The sequence below is a fragment of the Pseudochaenichthys georgianus genome, chromosome 13 (assembly GCF_902827115.2).
Source record: "Pseudochaenichthys georgianus chromosome 13, fPseGeo1.2, whole genome shotgun sequence".
In the NCBI taxonomy this organism is placed as follows: Eukaryota; Metazoa; Chordata; class Actinopteri; order Perciformes; family Channichthyidae; genus Pseudochaenichthys; species Pseudochaenichthys georgianus.
In genome coordinates this window covers 6,969,027-6,993,498 of record NC_047515.1, presented here as the reverse complement: position 1 = coordinate 6,993,498, position 24,472 = coordinate 6,969,027, and the positions used below count along the sequence as shown (strand labels likewise).

Here is a 24,472-nt window from a genome sequence, read left to right as displayed (position 1 = left end):
CATCATGAGATCATTTTTCTCCAGTTCTCCACGACTTCCAGAGCCACCTTAACCAAATCCAGCAACGATAGCAGGTACAGAGCCGGGGAGAACACTCGCTGAAGCAAAGTCAAAGCAACTCTTAACTCTCGCCGGTTTCTGTGATTTTGTCGACATACTATATTATGACTTTTTCTCTTATTTTTCAAAATACTATTGTTTTTGGAAATTGTAATGTTAGATGTATGTGCTTTGCTTATTCAAGTGTCTTTGAAATGATTTGGAAAGTACTGAGTCCTCCTTTCCCACATAACACAATGATATGTTTGATGTTACAACTAACTCTGCAGCTCTACCAGATAGGAAGCTGTTTTGCACTTGGTGGGCGGTCTCAAGGACTCAGGGGTTTTCAACGGCTCTATGTCAACCAGATACACTTCATTCAGACTTTGCAGACTCTTCACGTGAACATGTGACTTTATAATGTTTGGATCCTTTTTTGCGCAGAAAAGCAAAGACCATATCTTGACTTGAATCTTGGTTTGTATGAGATATTTCCACCACCACTATACATTATATATATATACAGATACATTTCCTTTTTTTTCAATATACCATACCTGCCATAACATATACTAATATATATTTGTATTCTATGCTACACATTTTTGAACTTACTATACATGACCTTTTTTTATACTAAATGTATATATTTTTAACAAACTATACTATGACCTATTCATCAACATACTATACTACTGTATGTATTTTGTCATATTTTTAAACATACTATTCTATGCCTTTTTTTAATAGTCATCAACATACTATCATATGACTTTTGTCATATTTTTCAATATACTACACTATTTATTTTTTCAACATACTCTACTATGATTTATTTTAATATTATTCAACAAACTTTATTATTTAATGTGTTCATATTTATTAATATACTATACTATGACTTTTTTCAACATATTATACTTTGACTTTTGTCATATCTTTTAACATACTACACGAAGAATGTTATCATATTTTTCAACATACTTTACTATGACTTTTTCCAACATAGTATACTCTGACTTTCTAATATTTCAACATACTATAACGTTACATTTTTCCGTATTTTGCAGCATATAATACTTTGACTTTTCTCATAATTGTCAGCATCCTTTACGAAAACTTTTTCATATGATTCAACATACTATAATATGACTTTGGCATACTATGCATATGCCCATATTCTCAATACACCATGCTTAAACAATTGCATTTCAACTTTTTTCATAATATTTTCAAAATACTTTACCCTGAATAATTGTTCATATTTTTAGACAAACCATACTATGACTTTTTAAAGTTTCTTTTTGAATCGACTTTCTTCGAAGCAGCGCTGCAACTCCTTGCTCATAATAACAACGCATGTGTATTAAATCAATGATTTACATAAAGTATAAGTAGGTCTCTCATTGTTGGTCCTCAGTACCTCCATTAGCCTGAGATACATGTTAATGGTCCCACCATTACATCCATGTACTTGAACACAAGACGTTATATGTGACCATAAAGCAGATAGCTCCGTGCTGGATCAACAGGGAGCTACGCCCTGCCGCTCCCAAAGGGGACACAAATCACTCATATCTTTGAGATCAAATCCCACCAACATATAGAAGTTTAATCCACAATAATGAGAATAATAACATAATAAATGTATTTAGTACATTGAGCGAGGAGTTTGTATGTCTGTGGCAAGCAGCTTTAAGGCTTTATCCCACATTGATATATTATGTATCACATTAACATCACGCTTTTTTCTGTAATGAATTAAACTCAAACAGCTGCAGCAGGAGGTGGTCCTGTACACCGTGACCTATCCCGAAGGCGTTAGGAATGAATGAACAAAAGTCCAAACATCAGAACTCCAATAGATATAAGTTCATTTGAATGCAGTGGCATCGGGCATTATTACTTCATTTACACTTCTATACTTGGAATTAATTAAGCAGCCCTTGTCAGATGATTTCTCCTCCCCGCGTTTCATAGATGGGGAAATGCGTCGGGGGTTGGGAGGGCGGTGTCATGCAGTTTTCTCTTCACGGGTCAAACACGTTTTGCTCTTCATCTGCGGCTCCCTGCCTGCAGCGTAGTTCCTCTGACTAGCAAAAGCCAGCGGGACGCAACCAGAGGCGAGGTCAGCCCATCTGTGGAGCTGGTGAGAGAGTGGATTCTGCCTCACTGTGGCTCTGCTACGGGGAACAGCAGGCAGGCAGCTGCTCAGCTCCAGCCCTCCGACAGCATCAGGAAGTCGCTGTGCTGCCTCAGCACTTCCTGTGAAAATGGCAATTTCAGGCTTTTCTCTCGGGTGTTAATATCTGATATTTCACTTCTGTCTGAAATGAAATGGAAAATAAACTCCCCTTCTTCAAACAGCCACAGCCTTCCTCTGTTTGAATTAGTTTAAAAAATGAAATTATTCCAATCCATCTTAGTCCTCTTCTTCCTGGCTTGTTTTCCTAGAACTCCCTCACCGGCTTGGGGAAGATTGCAGATTACTGTCTGCAACCTTTGTACCTTCTTAATCAAATCTACTCGAGGCCATTCAGTATTCATGAGCTGGATGATAGACATTGGCCCAGACCACAGACCATCTCTGCTGGCAGGGAGGGAGAGGTGAGGGAATTGAGATGAAGGAGGGAAGAAGACATGGCGTGAAGGCAGGGATACCTTTCCCCCAGAGAGACCGTGCCAAGGAGAAGCTGTATCAACACGCACTGCCTTCGATGTTTGCTGCTGGCTGCCTTGCAACGGAGCTCATTACCCTTCCAAATGTGGCTGCTGTTCCCCTCTCTCCCCTCGGGCTCCCGGGCTGACAGGCCTTCTTGTTTTTTGGCTAACTCGCAGTCGTTGCCTCTGACCTTGTGTCAAGCAAACGTCTGACAGCCCCTCTAAACCGTCTTCTGCTTGGTAGGGCGAGTCGCTGGAGAGAGGTTCTTTTTCAACAGAAGGGAAGAGACCATGGAGAGCAGGGCACCCTGCAGGCCGGGGGTCACTGAATGCAGCAGGGCGCTCTGATCCGGGACCCTGAAGGAGGCATCGGACCCAGAGCTGATACTCCTGCTGCCTGCTGGGAGATGGAGGCTTCTGGTCATTCTTCCTCATGGGGTGACTTAGCGAGGGGCACGCCTTGTCTCCAGCTCCTTTTAAAAGATACATAATGAAGCTAATCAAAAGTAAGGCAAGTTCAAGTAAAATGTCCATTAAAGACCATATTAAATGGAAGAAAAATATTTATATAAACATTACAACTTAAATATATATCATATCTTACAATGTATAAAGTGATGCGTTAGTATAAATAAGATATTGAAGATGAATTGCACAGTTTAAAAGAGCTGTTTGGCTGCTGTAAACATGTATAAATATAGTATATACATAAGCTCACCCTTGTGTGATGCGGGGAGCTGCTGGCGACCTTCAGAGGGCAGCTGCAGCTCCGAGGCCTCTGCAACACCCCTACACCCCCCCAGAGAGGAGCCCTGACATCGGGTCAGCCTTCCTCAGCTCTGAGGCTCCGCTTCACCGGTCCTCCTGACCACCCACTGCACCATGAGAGCATGCGGCTGTGACCCGGACCTCTAAACAACACCTCCAGCTGGGCCCCCGGGTCACCCCACAGTGGTCAATGACCTGCAGAGGAAGGAGACATCTAACCTAGCAGGAGCACTGAGAGGTTAGCAAATGAATGAAACAAGATCAGTGTGAAAACTGAACGGAGCGAAGATTCATTTGCTTCACTCTCCTTTGACATCCAGGAAGTCAGAAGGAGCATGTTTTCATATATGTTTCTTCTTTTTATCTGTATTTATTTCACTCGAATATGAAGCTACTGTCCAATTTCCCCTGGTGTACATTTGTTGGGATCTGATTAGAATTGATTCTGATATGTACTTCTTGTTTAAGTGTGCTGCTGAGAAACATTTGAAACTCTATAATAAAAGACATTTCCTCGTTGCTCAAAGAAAACTAAAGTGATTTGATATAAATCACAGAAGTGATGACAGTGTTTCCGAATACAGTGAATCTTCCATCTTGTTTATTGTGTGTTCACTGTTTCGAAATCAAAAACATGAATGTGTTAGTCTGTGTCTTTGAGCTCAAAACCCATGGCTTCCTAGTGAAGGAATTCATCTTTTAAAACACCTCACAGGTCTAAAAAAGACTCCATCTGCGGTTCACACAAGCTTACGAGATTTGTTTGTTCTACGACATAAAAAGCATGACGGTTAATACCCCACTAGTGAACGTCTTAAAGTGCGTTCAAAACACAGTGACTAAATGAGACTAGTAGTAAACGTCATCATGCCAGATATAAGCTACCTTTAGCTTAGCGGTAGCGCCGTAAAATCTGTACCTCTGGCAATTGCTTTAATGCTGTTTTCTGAAATATTCCAAAATCCAACTAAAAATATTAATTTTCTCGAGGGACCCCCTACAAATCTTCCCATAACGGCACCACTCTAAAGGTCTACAATTTGTTGAATGTATATGTAAATACATTATTTAAATACAAGCGTCACAGACTCACCTCCATGTTACTCTGCCATGTTAATATTCATCACTGCATCGACGTGTTGCACTCTGAGAAATGTCACTTCTGATCTGGATCTGAAAGCTCCGTGACACAGAGGCAGATTTGCTGTGAGAGAGAGAACAGTTGGGACACTGCTCTGTGAGCTTGGCCAAGTGGAAAAGACTTCTGCTGCCATTCTCAGTCTCTGTGTGTTTTTCTTCTTTCCCATCAGCCTAATGTCACTGAAACATTGTGAGAGAAGCTTCTTCACTGCCTTTAGAGCAGAGGTGTCAAACTCAATTTCATCGTGGGCCACATTAGCATTATGGTTGCACTCAAAGGGCCGGTTGTAACTATATAAATATACATAATTAAATACATAATATATATGAAATAATGTATTATATTATATTATTGCCTCTGCATTGGATTTTTATTGGATAGGGTAATAACTTTGTAATTATGTCTGAAAGCAGAAGTCTAGGGCAAATAATTGCAAGTCTCTTCAGTGCGCATGTCACAACATGAGATGCATTGTGGGACATGCAGTTTATCGGGAACATGCTTCTGTAAAATAAAATGGAGCTTTATTAATCCCCGTGGGGAAATTCAGTAGTTTAACAGCAACAGGGTAAGATTGAAAAACAGGACAGCACAGATTCACACAGATTAATACAATTAAGGATAAATAAAAATAAGAAATAACTATAAAATAAGAAATTAATTAAAATGAACATATATAGATATACTGTAAAGTAGCATGTAACCGTATAATAAACGTATTATATTCTTTGCAAGCTCTTGCGGGCCACATAAAATGAAGTCGCGGGCCGGATTTGGCCCCGGGCCTTGAGTTTGCCACCCCTGCTTTAGAGCCATGAGGACACCTCGTCTCCACATCTGGTGTTTATTTGACCACCCAGCTGCAACAGTAAAGAATGTGTATGCATGGGGACATTTACTAACAAGTTGACTAATTTTGCTCAAAACCAAACTTTACTTCCAAGAAATTACACTAACTAAAAATCTAAATTGTGCTCTTACTCTTTTGGAAATTCAAATTCAACACTTAGTACAATCATTAAGACTTGTATTATTCTTGGTATAATTGGGATTTTATAAAAAAAAGTGTTGTTTAATAAAAATAAAAATGAATAACATGAAGTGGATCTTACCTTTCAAGTACACATGTACATGAGTATTTCTTTTCTAAAGAACAATGCACATCTTTCAAATGTACAGTCTTTAGATCTGAAAAGACCACATCCTGTCCGCAGTGCCAGTACACTTGCTCTCAGGTTGTGAGACCACCACACATCTTTTAAACTAATTATTCATGGCCGTTTTGGGAATCTTGTTGAATAAAAGTGTAATCTTTAATAAACTTCGACAAAACTCACAGATGCTGAAAGCATGTGGCATATTTTTGTCAAATCAGTGTTGACATGGCCATGCTTCAGGGAGTGTCTTTAGGCCCTGCAATATGTCAGTCTGGTTCTTAAAGCGGCACGATTATTCATACATTGAATTTAAAACCTTCGGCCAGTGCAACAAGCAAAGGAAATAAACACATGTGCGTCCTATTTGTCTCCACCTGATGAATGTAAGTCAGATATTCACTCTCCTTTCAGCTCCGTGTTGTGCTCTATACCCTCCTGATACAAACATCTGTCTCATTATCAACTTTTACAAACATTTACATTTTAATGAAAAATGGTATTTCTTTGTCAATGATCCAAATGGCCTTTTCCTTTACGGTTAATACATCCTTTAATATCCAATCCTCTTCTCAAATTGATACCACCTTTCCTGTCTTGTCTTTTCTGTCCTAAGTATTCATGCTAACCTGTGCTTTCTGAGAAGTTCCATTTAACTTGAGACCCCTGCAACACATTGTCCCCTCCTCAGGGTCTCTACTAGCTGCTGATGTACAGTGTGCGCCCTGGTCTGGCCCCATAATGCAATAAGTGGACTGGGCTCCATTACAATTATGCAGCGAACAGAATCATGTGCGGAATAAAGTAGGCTTTGTTCTATGCTTTGAGGAATGTTACAAGCTAGATAATGTTCCACAGGTGTTTCAGTTGGCCCTGCTTGGTTGAATATTTGCATGTTCAATGTACTTCTATTTCTAACATTTGCATAATGGCCCCGTGCTATCCATCTGAAGTCACTTAGAGGCAAGGGAGCAACTGGCTCACTGATCTTTGCCGCTTCACTGCATAATGTTCCCATTCCCGCTGATGGCCGTGGATGGCATCCATTGTAATATGCCGTCTGATTAGTGAATAAAATGTTTACCGGCACATGGGGAAATAGATCCAGGCAATAGGGCCACCTCCAGAGCCTGAGCACGCAGCTGGCATCACAGAGACACGCGGCTCCACGGCTGATGTCTTTTTAACCATGCACGTAGTTGGCAAAATGGTGAATGCTGGGAAAGCAGCGAGAGGGAGGTTCACTGATTCATGAAATCATACGAGCCAATAAGATTATAGTTTTTGTTTTATTATCATTTGTCACAGATGGCTGGATTTACAATTGCACAACAATATTAGACTGTAGTTGTTGATGTTGGTCCTCTGGTCAGAATCAAGCACCAGCGACGTGGAAGTAGCCGCAGCAATAGCAGCAGCTAGCAATGCATGGAGAGATGTCTGGCAGGTAATAGAGCGGCGTATTAAGGAGACTCTGTTTGGTTGGTTGTGGAGTGGCAAGGGGCGTTATGTATGAACTAGCTCGCAGGCTTCGCCCCATGTGTGAGGCAAGGCAACAAGGCAGCCACTTGAGTAGCGACGAGGTAGGAGGAGACCTTGAGAGAGCAAGGCGCCATTATGTGTGTTCCTGTGTTCCAGTATACGACAATTTAAGCTAAGAACCACTGTATTTTTATATTCAGCATACAGACACAAGAGTTGTTTTTAATCATCAAAAAAAGCTGCAGACTGTTAACCAGTTGCCTAACTGCTAACACACTGACCTTCATGCTGCATTAGCGCTACACATCTGATTTCACAATGCGGAGGTGGAAACACAAACTGATTTCTACACAAAAAGCAGCAGACATTTTGTTTTTGTGATTAAAAACGTAGGGCTAAATGACCAGCTAACATGATATTTGATCTGTTTATGCTGCACTGGCACAGGTCCAGCTCTATAAAGCTGATTTGGTGTTTCCCTGGAAGCGCCTGATTCGGAAAGGTGACAGGTCATAGGAGGGCACTTCTCCCAGGCTGAGCTCACACAGGAGCTTGCCAATGATTGGTCCGAACTTGAAGCCGTGACCTGAAAGAAAAATAAATCATTACAGTGAGCAAAGAACGTATGACTATCAAACCATGTTGGATGAATCAACATGACGTGAGCAGCATCTTGGGGGGGGGGGGGGGGGGAGAGCACGCTCGTGGACTGTCAACGGGGGATGGGGACAGGCTCTCGTGAACGCTGGTGTCATGCATGCCCACTGCACCTCACGGGAGCGTAAAGCACTCGCAGACATTTCAATGATCTGTACGGCAAAGTTAGGTTTGGAAACGATGTCATCTCCTTTTTGGAGGGCATGCATAACACGGCATAACACTGGAGCCTCGCTGCGGCTGAGTTTGTTCTAATCTGTCAAAATGACGGACTGCTTTCAGATTTTCCCGTCATTGTTAAAAGAAAACGGTCATAGACGGAAAATATTCGGTTAACGCGACCTCTGACTGGGACCAAATGCTCAATTAAGGGAGATTTCAGTTCTTTCTCTGTGTAATGGCTTCATGTGCTCAAGCCTAAGAGTCACATGAGAGAGTATGTGTTTTCAAAATTGCGGCAGTGTGATTGTCCTTGTTGCTAAGGTCTGACAGGCGCATTGTGAATGTTAACAGGGTTTGAGGAATGCAGCACATTGCCATCTGACAAAGGTCTCGGAGCTCCCGTGGATTCTGCCTGGCTTTGAAGTCATAAAAGCGTGGCTCTGACAGTTTGGCCGCGTGAATTTTCATCTCGCCAGAGAAGGAGAAAGGAAAATCTCAATAGATGGCCGAGCCCACTGGGTGACTTTGTAGCCATGGCAACACCTCCCCCCCACCACCAGTACTTGCTTTAAAGCACTTGTGTCGGGCTTTGATGACAAATGCAAGTAGTGAAGGAGGGGGAGGAAGGCAACACATTCATTTCTTGCTGTATTAGAGAGGCCTGTGAACCTCTCCAGTATTCCTCTGAGCGTCTTCACAGCTGCCGGAGGACGGTACAAAGAGCACGGAGAATAATTAACGCTGACTAATGAACAGAATGAGCAGAGGCTAAAGTTGTTCTCTGGAGATCCTCGACTGACAAACATAAATGTTCTAGATGTTAATGTGCACTGGTCCACTGTCTGTGGGTTCAGTCTGTGAACCTTGCAAGGACACACAACGAGATGAAATAAGAGGACACATCACCATCTCTGCCAATTTCCCCCCAAAATAATACTACACAAAAAAAAAGAAACGTTAGGGTTTGTTGAGCATGTTAATAGAGCATGTTAAGAGAGTGGTGGCATGCTAATATATTTTTCTTGGATGACCCTGAAGTAAGCATCACAAGGGCTTCCTCGACAAAAAGCAATGGAATTATACAAATTCTTGTTTGACAAACACACGTTTATGATATTTAACACATTTTGTTTGGCAGGATAATCTCAAAATATTAACACTACTTTTTGATTTTTGAAGGGTGAAAAGAAACGGCAGAAATAAAAAGCTAACGCTTAGCTTAGCTAACATCACCACTGCTAAGCTAAAGACGGACTTGTGTTCGCTTGATGGCAATATGTCGTTTCATTGAGTCACTTGTTAACAACTGCCGGTGTTACGGTACACATAAACTTTGGACATTCACGAGAATAAAACATGAACATCTTTACGCTTGACCACAAACACGTTCACCAAACTATTGACTTCAAGACAAGGGAACTGGAAGTGGTAAGAAAGGTATTTTCCAGGTTTTAGGACTCATTATTGCACCACTCTAAGAATGTGACGACAGAATACTTCTTGTATTTTTTCATTTTAATCAATTAATTCAATATTAATTGATTTAATCAAGGTAGCCTACAAGAAAATAAAGTCAGTTAAAGCAGGAGGGCAGAAAGCATAGCTTGTAAAATATTCCTCTCGTGAATAATACTTAACATTGTTTTTGGTCAAAGACCTCAATTCTTAGGGACTAAATAATTACATAATTATGATAAATACGTTTAAAAATGTATCACAAAAAACATAACTATTGACAGGAATGTAAAGATTACAATACAATTTAATATAAAACCTATATAATCGTTTTTAAAGATGAACCAAAAACCATACCGTAAGTATATTATTCTAGAAACAAATATTCCCTGCTACTCTAACTAATGAAAGTCAATATTGGAAATGATGATAAACATAATTCTGTAGTTCATCAATGTAGCAGGACCTTGCTGACGGACCTAAAGCATTTTCAAGGGGAAACCCTGCAAGAGTCACCATGCCAAATTGCCATGAGATGGAGGTTGCCATTATGTTTTCGGAGCACAATTATACATCCCATTCTTCAAACAGCACAATATGCTGACACTCTCTGTGTTGCACTATCCTAACTTCACTACTCTAAGGCTGTAAGAATAAATCATAATAATAATAATAGTAATTATAAGTGGTGGAACAATTACTTAGATTTTCCAAAAGTGAAATTACCAATTTTGTATTGTAACAAATACTTGGTTACAAGTAAAAGTCCTGGATTCAAAGTCTTACCTAAAGGTGGGGTAGGTCATTTTGGAGAAACCAGCTCGAGATCGCTAGAATTTGAAAATTCACAACCGGAAAAAATCTGCTACTTCCTCACAGAGCCCCTCCTCCAACACACAGGAACGCGCACATGACCAATGAGGGCACGAGATAAGTTTGTGCCCAGATGGAAGGCTGACAGGCAGGTAGGCCATCCAGTCATTAGCCGGGCCGGCTCAGATGATTGGTCGTGCTTTTTACAGCGCCACGGCTTCCACAGATGACATTTTTTATGGATTTATTGTCAAAGCATTTATTCATTGTTATCGGGATGTTAAGAGCATTACATGGAATATAACAAAAAGTGTTTCTGAAATAAATTACATACCCCACCTTTAAGTATAAGTACAAAAGTATCGACATCCAAATATACTAAAAGTACCACAAGTAAAAGCATTATGGCCCATTTCAGAATTGTATACATTACATTTCTAGATTATTCTGATTATTATTGTGTTGTTTTTTTTTTTTTTATTACAGCTGGAAAATGAAGAGCTAATCAAATTGCCTAATATAATGCTGGTGGATATTTTAACCTATATATGTCAACAAAAAAAAAAGTATCCATATTTTGTAATAGCTAATAATTTAAAAAAGATTATATGTAATTAAAACTGTAAATTAAATATAGTGGATTCCGAAGTCAAATATTGGCTTCCATAATGTAGTGGAGTAGTATGAAGTGAAAATACTGCAGTACAAGTACCTAACAATTGAAAAAATACATGATATTTTCTAATAAAGAAAATTGGTATGTAATTCATTTGACCAACATTTTTCTAATCTGGGTCTATAGATTTTGAGTCCCTTTAACCCAGCTAGATCCCCTGAAGGTAGAGAACTGTGAGCGGGATATTAATTACAGTGATAATTAGGTAAAGGACATGACTGCATGGAGAGATGGAAAGGTGCCAGGAGACAATGGAAGAAACAGAGCAGAGGAGAGGTAGAGCGGGCTGGCCTTCAGGGGGCCGCCGCCATGTTAATTAGAGAGTGTAGACCCCAGGCATGGGAGCTTTCACCTCTCACAAAGGACAAGAGCATCTCATTAAAAGTTAAGATCTGTGTGGGAGGTTTGGTGTGTCCTGCAGATAGTGTGGGTATCTCTGCAGACTGTGTGAACAAATCCACTTAAAACCAGTCCACCATTCAATTGATAGAAATATTTGTATTTCAGTCAGTTGACTCACGTTTAAAGAGGACATGTTACTTAAATGTTCAGGTTCATATTTCTATTTAGTGCCTCTATAGTGACATGTTTCATGCTTTAATGTTCAGAAAGCTCTTTATTTTTCTCATACTGCCTGTGCTGCAGCACCTCTTTTCACCCTCTGTCTGAAACCAGAGCCCAGTCTGCTCTGATTGGTTAGTTGGCCGGCTCTGTTGTGATTGAGAGACGTCCCGCCCCCTTAACAAATCACATACTAGGGCTGCTCAATTAATCGTATTTTAATCGCAATTACGATTTTGGCTTGCAACGATTATGAAAACAACATAATCGGGGGGAAAAAAAGTATTATTTTTTTTATTATTGGTTTTTCAGTTGAATTATATTTAAGTTCAGGGTAATCAACTGTTCAAAACATACTGTTCACATTTTTTTTTCAATAAATGGATGTTTTCAAAGTAAATGGATAATCGTTTTTAATAATCGTGATATCAATTATTGACCCAAATAATCGAGATTATGATTTTTGCCACAATCGAGCAGCCCTATCACGTACAATGGGTTGTTACGTATTGATGTGTTATGTTACTACTGTACTGTACTGCTGACTGTGTGTCAGTGTATTAGGACGTTTTTGTTTCAACAGGGAAAAAAACAGCAAATTAATAAGGGAGTGAATTACTGAAATGTTTACAATATCAAAACTTAAAGGACACCTATCATGCTATATTTAAATGATATATTGTAGGGCCATACCTATATAAAGGTATATGTATATGTTTCTGTTTTCAAAATACCAAACAGAACCTGCATTTTACCCATGCCTCATTTCGCTCTATTTGCTCTTTCCAGCGCTGTTTTGCAGGGGGCTGATTCTGTGAGCTGCAGCTGACCACGCCCCCCGCAGGAGAGGGGAGCGTGCTCTGATCAAGTCAGAAGAGGGGGAGGAAAATAGATCTCCGTCCTCCTCCGTGTTTTATTATATGATTATATAGAGTCGTTATTCATTTTGTTTTAAAGCTCAATAAATAACAAAGAAGGCCTTTGACCGGCACTTTTCTAATTTTGTCCGGAAAATTTCAACTTTAACGGACATGTTGACCGGCGAACTGAAACTCTGCCGCACGGTCCCCTCGTCCCTTGGAATAGGCGGAGAGGTGGGTGTTTGTCATCTGCTGGTGGCAAACCGGAGATAATTACAGCGCTTGCCTCGACGGGGAGGGATTGCATTGAATTACAGCAGCGGGAGCAAACGCTTGCCTCGGGGAGGGAGAAAAAGAGCCACAGTGGAGAATAAACAGAAGGGCAGTCTGAAGTCACAGAGGACAGCTGAAAAGAAACCTAAAAGTTGGGCGTTGATGATGATGTCATTCTTTGTAGAGCCTGCCAATCAATCATTGTCTAGCTCAATAGACACAAACAGTGTTTGACCGGAATTGGACTGGGACAACTGGCCACTTATAACCAAGCCCCCAGGTAGTACGCCGGGTGTTGACGCACATTTGTGTAGTGGCCTAACAGTGGTATTACAAATTCTGTGTCAGTCCGTGACGTCATTGGACCCAAATATACCTTTTCCCATTGACTTACATTGGGAGAGAAATGTCTGGAAACTTCACACTACGAAGGCTTGAATAGGTCCTATTGAAATCATTTGGTCCTAAAGGTTGTAAGATGTAATTAAAGCCAAACCAAGATTTTCCCTCATTCATTAATTTGACTAAATCGAAAATGGCTGTGACCTGTGGATTGGAGGTGGGGTTTATAGAAAATGGAAGTGCGCTTGCTCGATGGGCCCAGATACAGGTGGCTTCATGTGCCAAACGGGGCCCCATCTCAAACTCTATATTCAGACTAAATTATTTTTACATCCAATTGAGGCTTTACATATGTCATACTGACATTCATGGTTCCCAGAGAATAAATAGCAATGACAAAGGTTTTGTTTGATACTGCAGTTTAACTACCAAAGAACTAGGTCAATTTCAATCAGCATTAGCTCTACTTTGTGTTTTATGCTAGCAAATGCTAACCATGGCAAACAGTTCCTGTTATATCACTTTGTTATCATTGAAAGATTGAGCATATTACAGTTCAATTTGTGTCACAGCGTCGGTTTTGTATAATTGAACAGTTCATAATGGCTTTCATTTTTGTAAAGCACTTTGGGTTACCTTGTGTTGAAATGTGCTATATAAATAAACTTGCCCTGCCTAAATAAATAAATTCTCACAGCTAGAATGCTGCTGGGCTCAACTGTAACTAGGCGACAGCATCTACTAATAGCTAGAGAAGAAAACAAACGAATGATAACCAAGAGGATTTGACATACTTTCCCAATACATAACAAGTAGTTGTTTGATACCTGGCAATGTTAAAAGTTTGATAATCTATCCTTACACATATGATTTGTCAAAGATGACCCTTTACATTGACTTCATTATGTTATTATTATTATTATTATTATTATGTTCAAGTGTTGTATTGTGAATCACCTGAGAACCCAGCTCCAAACACAATGTTGCTGTAGGCAGGGTGGCAGTCCAGCACAAAATGACTGTCAGGCGTTAGCTGCAAAAACAAAAACAAAACATAAGGAGCAAGATTAAAAAATGACTCCAGCAGACACTTTTGGACCTTGATATCTAAACTGTTCAGGTTTGGAACCAAGGGGCTGATTCTGCCTCTTTTTCCCAGTGTGCTTTCTCATACACTATATGGGAAACACACTCACACGTACATTACAGTTCCAGTCCTGTCAACGTCTTTGTGGAATGTGTTTAACTGAATGAGTTAATGACGTCTAACAAAGGCAATTATTTACATCAACTGCAGAGACACAGGCGATTTAACTCTATGTCCTCTTCTAAAAATAACTGCTAATGGAAAAAACAGTAGCTGTTAAGTGAAAAAAAAGCGTGACTGTCGGGATTTTCAGGGGCTTTGGACAAGGTCACAGAAATGATGTTCTCCCACAGTTTCAATATGTGATCGTGGTAAAAGCTGCTCGTTGTGTTGCTGGAGGGCAGAGCGGCTGAACAACACACACACACACACACACACACACACACACACACACACACACACACACACACACACACACACACACACACACACACACACACACACACACACACACACACACACACACACACACACACACACACACACACACACACACACACACACACACACACACACACACACACACACACACACACACACACACACACACACACACACACACACACACACACAACATTTATTTTGCAAAAGGTGCAGCTGGGCTTCAAACACGTTCCCCTCCACTGGTTTCAACCAAGCACTACATTTGATGTTTTCCAACCAAATACGGTTGAACTCACACTTCCCCATATTTATTTGTAAGTAGATTCGAAGAGACATGAGTTTCTGACTGCCGCTAGCTGAAGCATGGTTGCTAGGTTACTAGCTGGGTGTTCTCCAATAAGGGGCCGGAGGAAACAAAGTTAGTGATTACTGGTTCCATGTTGATTTAATTCAATACAAATTCTTGGGGGGAACTGAAAGGCTCTTACCGTACTGGTTACTTTGCAGCCCGGACATTTCCCCCAAAACACATTTAGACGCTGTCGCAACACAGAAGTGCCTTTCAAATCCGATCATTTTTAAGACCTTCTAAATCATATTTAAGACCTTTCTTATTTTTTGGTCATATTTAAGACCTTTTTAAGGCCTTACATTCAGATTATCTAAAGACATACTAACTATGGATGGCATTAATTTGGCCTCCAGTGAGACTGTAAGGAATCTTGGTGTTATATTTGATCAGGATTTATCCTTTAACGCCCACATAAAATCAATTTCAAGGACCGCCTACTTCCATCTACGTAACATTGCAAAAATCAGGCATATCTTGCCTCAAAACGATGCAGAGAAACTAGTCCATGCATTTGTTACTTCTAGGCTGGATTATTGTAACTCTTTATTATCAGGGAGTACCAAGAAGTCAATCAAGTCGCTTCAGCTGATTCAAAATGCTGCGGCTCGTGTACTAACCAGAGTTAGGAAAAGGGACCACATTACTCCTGTTCTGGCTGCCTTACACTAGCTCCCTATAGAACACAGGATATAATTTAAAATTATTCTTCTCGCCTACAAAGCCCTTAATGGGCAGGCGCCATCTTACCTTAAAGAACTCATTATACCCTACTGTCCTACTAGGGCATTGCGTTCCAAGAATGCAGGGTTGTTGGTTGTTCCTAGAATCTTTAAAAGTACAATGGGAGCCAGAGCCTTTTCTTATCAAGCTCCACATTTGTGGAATCAGCTTCCAGTTTGTGTTCGGGCGGCAGACACCCTATCCGTTTTTAAGAGTGCGCTTAAGACCTTCCTTTTTGATAAAGCTTATAGTTAGGGCTGATTAGATTCAGCCCCTAGTTTTGCTGATATAGGCTTAGTTTGTCGGGGGACATCTTACTTCTTCCTTCTCTCTGTCTATACCTGTGTACTCTCATGTTCCGATTAACCCAGCTTCCCCAAATGTCTTTCTTTTTGGTGTCTATATACGCTGGGATCCGGAGTCATGGATGATCCTGCGGTCCTGTGTCCTGGATCGCGAGCGCTGGATCTTGAGTCGTGGCTGTGGTCCTGGATCATCGGTCCTGGATGGATATCCTCGTGGATTCATCTTCCTATTATACACACATGCATTTCCAAACATTTGGACTACCTATGTTGCAAATGTATTATCTTTTCAATTTACGCACGGCATCTATTGCACGTCTGTCCGTCCTGGGAAAGGGATCCCTCCTCTGTTGCTCTCCCTGAGGTTTCTCCCATTTTTCCCTTTAAACTGGGTTTTCTTTGGAAGTTTTTCCTTGTACGATGTGAGGGTCTAAGGACAGAGGGTGTCGTATTGTCATACTGATATTCTGTACACACTGTGAAGACCACTGAGACAAATGTAACATTTGTGATATTGGGTTATATAAATAAACATTGATTGATTGATTATCAAATGTAAGATTTTTTAAGACCCCGCAGGAACCCTGCTAACACTCAGAGCTAACCTGTAGCCTACTGGAGAGAAATATGCTAAAAAAGCAAGAAATATAAAAAGGGACTCACCTTGTGGTAAACCCACAAGAGAAAAAGCATTTGAGCTCCATACTGTTTCAGAAATAATCCGTGATGTGGTTTGGAACATGACATGGCATTTCATCACGGCAGTGGCGGACTGGCCATCGGGACGTTCGGGACGAAACTCAATTTCTCCGCAGCGAGGCTCTCCCCCCTCCGTTGACAATTCACGTGCTGGGCTGGATGAGATTCCCGGGCTGATTTTCAGTCCAAGTCCGCCCCTGAATCACGGCAGCATTTAGCTTTCTCTCCGGTAGAATTCTGAGCAGGCATTAGCTCCCCCTCGTCTTTTTTTTTTTTCAAGCTAAGGACCCCGAACCTGCACTTCTCTAACAGGCTTGAAACAGAGGGATATGAGGGATGTCTAAAATGCATGATCTGTTTAGCATTTTGAGCAAAACACATCATAGACATGTTTTTTTATATTTTTGTATATATCTGAGACCCATAATATATGTCTAAAAAAAGCATAATAGGAGACCTTTAAAGTATCACTTTTAATGAGCGTGGTCCATGTTGTGCTGACTGACCGTGTACATGCAGCTCTCCACCACAGCCGGCTCGGGGATGAGGCCAGGAAAACAGCGGGCTACGAAGCGCTGGAGGATGCCGATATCAGACCTGTCTGTCTGCTTGTCTCTGTGGTCTGGGTCTGTCTCACCTCCGATATGGTAGCAAATCTGCACACACAATGACATCATCAAAATGTGTTTCTCCATGAAACAGCAAAAGCTTTGCAACCATGCTTTCTTTGTTCATGGTATAACACCATCTAACTATATTCAGTTTTTCTATTTATAGTAGTATTTATTACATTTTAAGTTTTTGCATGCATTTTTAAGAGGATATCTTATGCTCATTTTCATGTTTGTTATTTGTATTTTGTTCCTCTACTGCAGGGGTGGGGAACCTTTTTCCTCTCAAGGGCCATTTAAATTTTCAACATCCTCCGAGGTCCGTACAAATTATTGACCTCTGCTTAAAAATCACAGCCCATTCATTTGGCCTTTCTTTCATGCTGTGCAAAGAAAAAGCAACCTCTTAATCCAGATATCTTACCATGACTCGCGCATGCATGCACGAGCACGGTGTGGTACTGTATGACCACCAAACAGAAAGATATGGACACAAGATGTGTGCAAATGTATTTAGTTTCCTATCCATGTGGACATGATTTAAGTGGGGAGGGGGGGGGGAACCTAACCTCCTCTAGGGGGGTCCGGGGCATGCTCCCCCGGGAAGATGTTTTTTCTTAAATGTTGAAGTTAAAAGCATCAATCTGGTGCACTTTGAGAGCAAAATGAAGAGATCTAAGGAAACATCTTTCAACACCCATATGAAACAGAACTGTAAGCAGATTTACTTTTTCTTTATGGATATTTTACAAATCACTCTCCTTTCAAAATGTATTCTTGTTTATTAATAACAACTTTTGTTTACTGTCATATAGTATTTTATACCCGTTTACTTTATTCTCTTGTTTTTTGATAACTATAATGTTCATATAAAGATGTGCCTTTACCTCACTGGTTGGAGAACAAGCTTCTTATATTCGTTAGCATAGCTAGCTAACCAGATGCTAATAACAACAAAGTTATTGACTGTATGATCAGTATGACAGATGAACAGATCGCGACTGGGCAACTAAAGACACAGCCACGCAAAAACTGCGGAATGTGTACGGATTTATGGGTACCACAATTTTTGAAGTCCCGGAGCGGCATTCTGGTGCTATCCGTCAGAACGGCACCCCAGTCAGACGAGACATATACCACGTGATGACACGTTAGGCTCGTGTTGTGTTCAAGGACCATGACCGTTGCCAGGAAAAACAGGCACTCGCTTGTTTAATTATTTTGCGGTCTAGATTTCTTTAATTTTTTTCTTTTTTGCGTGTGTTTATAAATTACCTCGAGGGCCATACCGAATGGTCTCGCGGGGCGTATACGGCCCGGGGGCCGGAGGTTCCCCACCCCTGCTCTACTGTGACATGTCTCCATGCTTTAATGTTCAAAAAGTTATTTATTTTTCTCATACTGCAGCACCTCTTTTCACCCTCTGTCTGAAACCAGAGCCCAGTCTGCACTGGTTTCAAATACCTACAAAATAAAAAGCAAATGTAAGTGTTCAAAAAGAGTTTGACGCCCTACGCCCATGAAAATAAGCACAACAAATAGAATGCATGAGTCTCATAGAAAATTGGACAACATACCTTATAGAAAAGTGAATCTTTAAAGCAACGAGTATTGTATTAGGACAGAATCCCAATACTCTGTGTATACAGCTGAAGGAGTATAAGTATGTCATCAGGTAATATTTTATTTAGAGTTAATTAAAAAGGCAGGAAATAATGCGTTTCACATGTCATGTCCCTTATTAATACTTGTGTTAAAGCCAGGAGGAGTGACTGTCATCCACACACTCCATACTTCCAAAGCGGCTCCTGTCAGTACAGCGAGGAGGCAGTGGGAGAAAAAAGAGCTTTGTTGATTTTCTGTCAGGTCCAAGCAGCAAAAACCATAAAACCCCGCAAGGATCTACACTTTTCTTTCTCCAGCCTCATTTTAATTTTGTTCTCCAAATGATGTAAAATGGTCCCAACATTGGGACATCCAGTAGCTTTGGTTACTGCGTCTCAGTGGATAATGTGACGTGGCATTACCATCTGTCCACCCCTCTCTTCTATGCATGTGGTCTGCTATTAGTCTGTGAGCTCCTGCTGCCCCACCATAACGCCAGAAATAGAGATGTGCTATCAGATGACATGAAGCCCAGCACAACCCCCACCACTAATCTGAGGTAGAGGGAGGACAAATCATATTTTACAGTTGACTTTGCGGCATGGATTGTTATTTATGATTGGACTGCAGCATTCCAGGAACATGTTGTCATACTGAACAATTCATATTGAGGGAGCAGAGTTACATTACAGTGTCGGACCGGTGCGAACGTGCCACAAGGCCCAGAACACTTAGATTAGAAGGAATAAGCTGCAGTTTCTAAAACGATACAAATATATAAACACAAATGTTGCTAAAAGCACTTCATAAATGAAATATACAAAAACCTGCCAATAAAACAAAGAAGCTCAAAACACAATAGAAAGAGGGACAACAAGTGATGCACACAGCTGGGACCGGGGTGCTTTTTGACCTTGTTTTTATTTTTTGTTTCATCAATATATTTTAAATGACTAGGTTAGCTACCTTAGCTACTTCGCTTACGGCAGATCTCCAATGATATCGGATTTCTTTCCAAATGCTGCCTGTGCTGTCAAGTTGATGAAGATGTCTCTCCGTGTGTTTTGGCACATTTCTGTTTAGATATCTGCATTCCTTTGGAAAGTGCGGCATATCTCCTAATGGAAGTCTTTAGGGCAGTTGTAGCCACCAAATCAATTCAATAAATAGTTTTGGTATAGAAATACATTATTTATTTTCGGTTGCAGTACAACATCTAAAAAGTATTATTTCATATTAATACATAAACATCATTTTAGCCAATTGAATTATATTGTATAGAATACAGTGCTTATACAAAAGTATTCAGCCCCCTAAATGTTTTCATTGTGGACTTATTCGACACTCAACCAAGTTACCAAAAGTAAGGATGGATAAATCACAAATCACTTCAGGTTTTCTAAAATCGGAGAAAAACCTAAAGCAGTGTTCTCGAGACAGGCTAAATAAATAAGAAGATTTATTTTTGAGCAGGAGAATGAGCCCACATTACAGAGGCATGGCTTCAAACAACAGTGCTACTGTTTTTATTTTATATTTGACAGACGATGCATTTAAAATGTGGTTTAACGATTCCCTTCAAATGCTAAGCGGATGTTATGTTCTGTAACGTTCTGAGCACGTGTGTCCTTTCCCCTCATGTACAGTTTCTTATTTTCAGCCCCAATTACCTGTTTGTTAGTCCACCAACAAATATAGTGCCCTCCCTCCAAACAACAAGATATATATCTAAAACTAAGAAACTGTAAGCTGTATCTGAAAATGAAAACCTCTAAAGCACTACCTGAGCTGGACTCTAAAGGTTGCTTGGTTTAGGTAACAATAGCTAACTGCTTATATGCTCCTTATATGCTGCCATAGTTGCAAACCCCCGCAATGTAGTGAATGGAGAATTCAAGCTGAACTGTTCATATAGTTGTTATTTAAGTCAAAACCTTTCAGGTTCAAGTTGATTATAAAATAATGAATAATGTATATCTAAATATGTCTGTATAATGGTCAGTTAAATTATATTATGGTTATAAGACAACACATACTTTGGCATTCCATCATGGGATATATCATAAGAAAAAGAAAATGCTCTAGTGTGTGTGTGTGTGTGTGTGTGTGTGTGTGTGTGTGTGTGCGTGTGTGTGTGTGTGTGTGTGTGTGTGTGTGTCTGTGTGTGTGTGCGTGCATGTGTGTGTGTGACAAAAGGATCCCATTATGCTTTTTGGGGTCTCAAGGAAGTGTTTGTGCATGTAAATAGACTGCAAAGGCTACATTCCGGAGGGAGTATTCTCGCCCTGCCTGAACGCCTCCATTGGACTCCTTGTTATACTCGCGCTTATATTGGTGTGCGCTCCAACACATTGTACACGATAGGCTAGGGTCAGGGACATTTGCGACACATCCTTGAGTGGTTGACCAATCACAACAGAGCCGGACAGCTGACCAATCAGAGCAGACTGGGCTCTGGTTTCAGACAGAGGGTGAAAAGAGGTGCTGCAGCACATATGAGAAAAAGAAAGAGCTTTTTGAACATAAGAGCATGGAGACATTACAGCAGAAGCACAAAATACAAATATGGACCTGAGCATAATAGGGCCCCTTTAATTCGATAAAGAAAGCTGGGTTTGCTTCAGGGTACACATAATGTATACAAAATGAAGTCAAGTGATCATCTAAAAAATCGATAGACAAACTGCATTAAAAATGTAATCATCATTAATACAGTCGAATTCATATTATCACCATGAATATTTGATGGGTCTGACTCTGCACATAAAGGAGGGATTCGCTTCAGGAGAGTCAATACCTTAACCAGGCCGGGGTACTCGTTGGACGGGAGGCCGTAGATGTGCCTATGAGACTCCTCTCCCTCGGTCAGCAGGAAGCAGGGAAAGCGCTTCTTCACGTCATATGTTCCAGGAACCTTCTCTTTCCAGTAGCACACGTTGATCTTCTGCACCTAGAGTAGTGAAAACCAGAAACACATTAATACCATGTCCTCCTAAAAGACTGAATGATCGACCGAAGTGTTTACTGTGCATCCTTTTGATGAAAGGGTTTTACAAGGACAGCCTACCGACACAACACATCCTCTAAACAAAATAACTAATGATGTCATTGGGGTTGTTTGTCGGTGTCTGTTAACATATGACGATGAAGAAAATAATAAAATGTCCTTTTTCTAATCTGTTAATGTTAGGATTCAAGGCTAGAGGCTCAAACTTCTATGTATTGTTTAAGGATTCCTCTTGTCATAATGACACATTAAGAGATCCTGTCCATCGATAAACTTATATATATTATATATAAATGTTTTTTTTGCCCAGAATGAGGACAACGAGGTTTGTCCCCTCGTGTTATTGGAAAGGATCTCCTGTTGGCCAGTATCCTTTTGGTTAGGGACTAGGCACAGAAACCTGATTATAATTAGGGAAAGAGTTTTTCATATTTGTTGATGTCATGGTATACAACTAAATACTAGTATACATGCAGAACATCTGTCATATCAAGTTCTAAGTGATGTCCAGTGGTCTCCAGTCAGAGCAATACCTTAGCTTGTGCGGATACCTTAGCTTGCTTTGCCTTTTCACTTTCATAATTCATGGTTTAAATCCACGCTGGAATCATGGCGGGAAGCTGGGGTACAAAGTGGTAATTTAATTTATTTGCATTTGTTATAGTGCGTTAAGGTCCCTAATTCATGTTAATTATAGATGTCAGAAAGGCCCTTACAACTGATTGACTGGCATAACATTAGCAGCTTGCCAGCTTACCTTATAGTACAACACCTACTCCATCCTCCTCATCTCTTATTCTCTCTAATAGAAGTGCAATTACAAAAGTAGCTCTGCAGTGGTGAAGTGAGAATTGGGATTTAATGAAATGTACACATGGTTGTACAAATGACGTCCATCAGAGGCTGGCAGTAATAAGGTCACATTGTTCAGGAGCTTTCAGTGTAATGAACTAACCGGCCGTGCACTCATTCCCGGGGACGATACAAATGCAGACAGAAGTGCTCCGGCGTGCTCAGAGCCTGCCCTTTTCTACCAGTTCACTCAGGCATGCCGGTCCCCAGGCCCCCCTCAGCCTGCTGCTGGCCTGAATAATGCAATTCCAATATCAACTCCAATTCTTCACTCTTAACAGCTGTCTGCTTGTTTTCCCATCACCTACTCTTTTCTGGCTGTGTGGCATTTTGCAAGATGGAAAAGGGTGCCTTGCTGACTAAGGCCTCTGAGCTGATTACATATGGAGGAGTAATGCTTTTGTTTCTGTGCCATGTGGAAGCCATTTAGTGGTGACAGGCAGCATCCTAGTGATAATATTAGCTATGAGATGGGCAAGTTGATAACGTAGTTTATAATGTGTGGCTTATTCTGCTGAGGCGTAATATATGAAAGATGCACACATCCGACACATTCACACCTTTTCCCACACACAAATGAGTAACAAAAAAAACAATTGTACGTACTTTACACTAGGGCTGCAACAAACGACTCATTTGATAATCGATTATTCGGATCGTTAAGGTTTTAACTGTACGACTACTTTTATACTGCTCATCGATCCGGTCCTTTAACGGTACTCTTAACCGTTCTTTTGAAGAAGAAAAAAGATTAATTAACTAAAGAAATGTATTTAAATTAAATAAATAATATTTCACATCAAAATAAACAACAGTGTTTTAACAAATCGTATTAAATAATGTGATGACAGAACTGTAAACAGAATAGCTGAAACTTTAACAAAATAAATAACTCAGTTACCTCTAATCATGAGGCACTTTCACACCGCAGTACTTTTCCCACAAAGGTTCATCAGAACTTAGTTCTGATGAACTCTTTAGTTCTGATGAACTAAGTACAGATTGCGTTCACACCGGAATAACGGCCCCTACACACGGCGGCGTGCGTTGCTGCTTCAACCCGTTCACTTTGAATGGGGTGACGTCACGATTCGCCGAACTGCATTGTGGGAGCAAAGCGTAGCTTCTCTCGCGGTGCTCGCTGCAAAAGTAGAGCAATGTTCTACTTTTGCCGCCTCGACGGAGGCGTCAGCCAATCAAATCCCTCATATGTAAATCTGACAGTACAAGCGCTAGCCAATCAAACCGGGTGTATGTTGGGAGAGCCAGACCGCAGTTATTTCCCATATGTCAACAAATGGAGGAGAAAATGATCGTGGCGGTAGGGAATCACCCGGTACTCTATGACCAGTCCCTCTTTACATACAGGGATACAAACCGGAGGAGCCAGGCATGGGGGGAGGTGGCAGAGACAGTGGGGGAAACTGGTAGGTTTTCGCTTGTTATATCCAGTGTACTTCGTTTGAATGGACAGCTAGCAAGCATAGACAGTATATTTAGCCAGCATGGATGTAGCATGAATGCTTTGCTTTGTATGTCCGGGGCGGGACATCCATGTGGTTGGTTGTTGGTCGGGTTGCTCGCGTTGACTCCCCAAGCTCAAGACACGCCCACCGCCAAGCGGCAACGCACGCCGCCGTGTGTAGGGGCCGTAAGTCCATGAGGGAGGATTAGGCAAATGAAGCCGCTGATGTCACTTCTTCTTCTTCTGTTTTGGGTTTACTGGCAGGCCGCAAACAACTT

The 24,472-nt window shown here is 40.8% G+C and overlaps 1 protein-coding gene across 2 annotated transcripts in view; it reads right to left on the bottom strand.

The window, feature by feature from the left end:
• Positions 1 to 7,036: 7,036 nt before the first annotated feature.
• The window catches only part of pipox (pipecolic acid oxidase), a 43,244-nt gene continuing 25,808 nt past the window's right edge, over positions 7,037 to 24,472 (bottom strand). For both annotated transcript variants that reach the window (XM_034096825.1, XM_071205317.1), the window contains exons 5-8: positions 21,668 to 21,820; positions 17,161 to 17,310; positions 14,005 to 14,080; positions 7,037 to 7,834 (exon numbers count right to left, since the gene is read on the bottom strand). In XM_034096825.1, the coding sequence (XP_033952716.1) occupies positions 7,704 to 7,834; positions 14,005 to 14,080; positions 17,161 to 17,310; positions 21,668 to 21,820 (510 nt within the window). In that variant the 3' untranslated portion in view covers positions 7,037 to 7,703. The remainder of the gene's footprint in view (positions 7,835 to 14,004; positions 14,081 to 17,160; positions 17,311 to 21,667; positions 21,821 to 24,472) is intronic.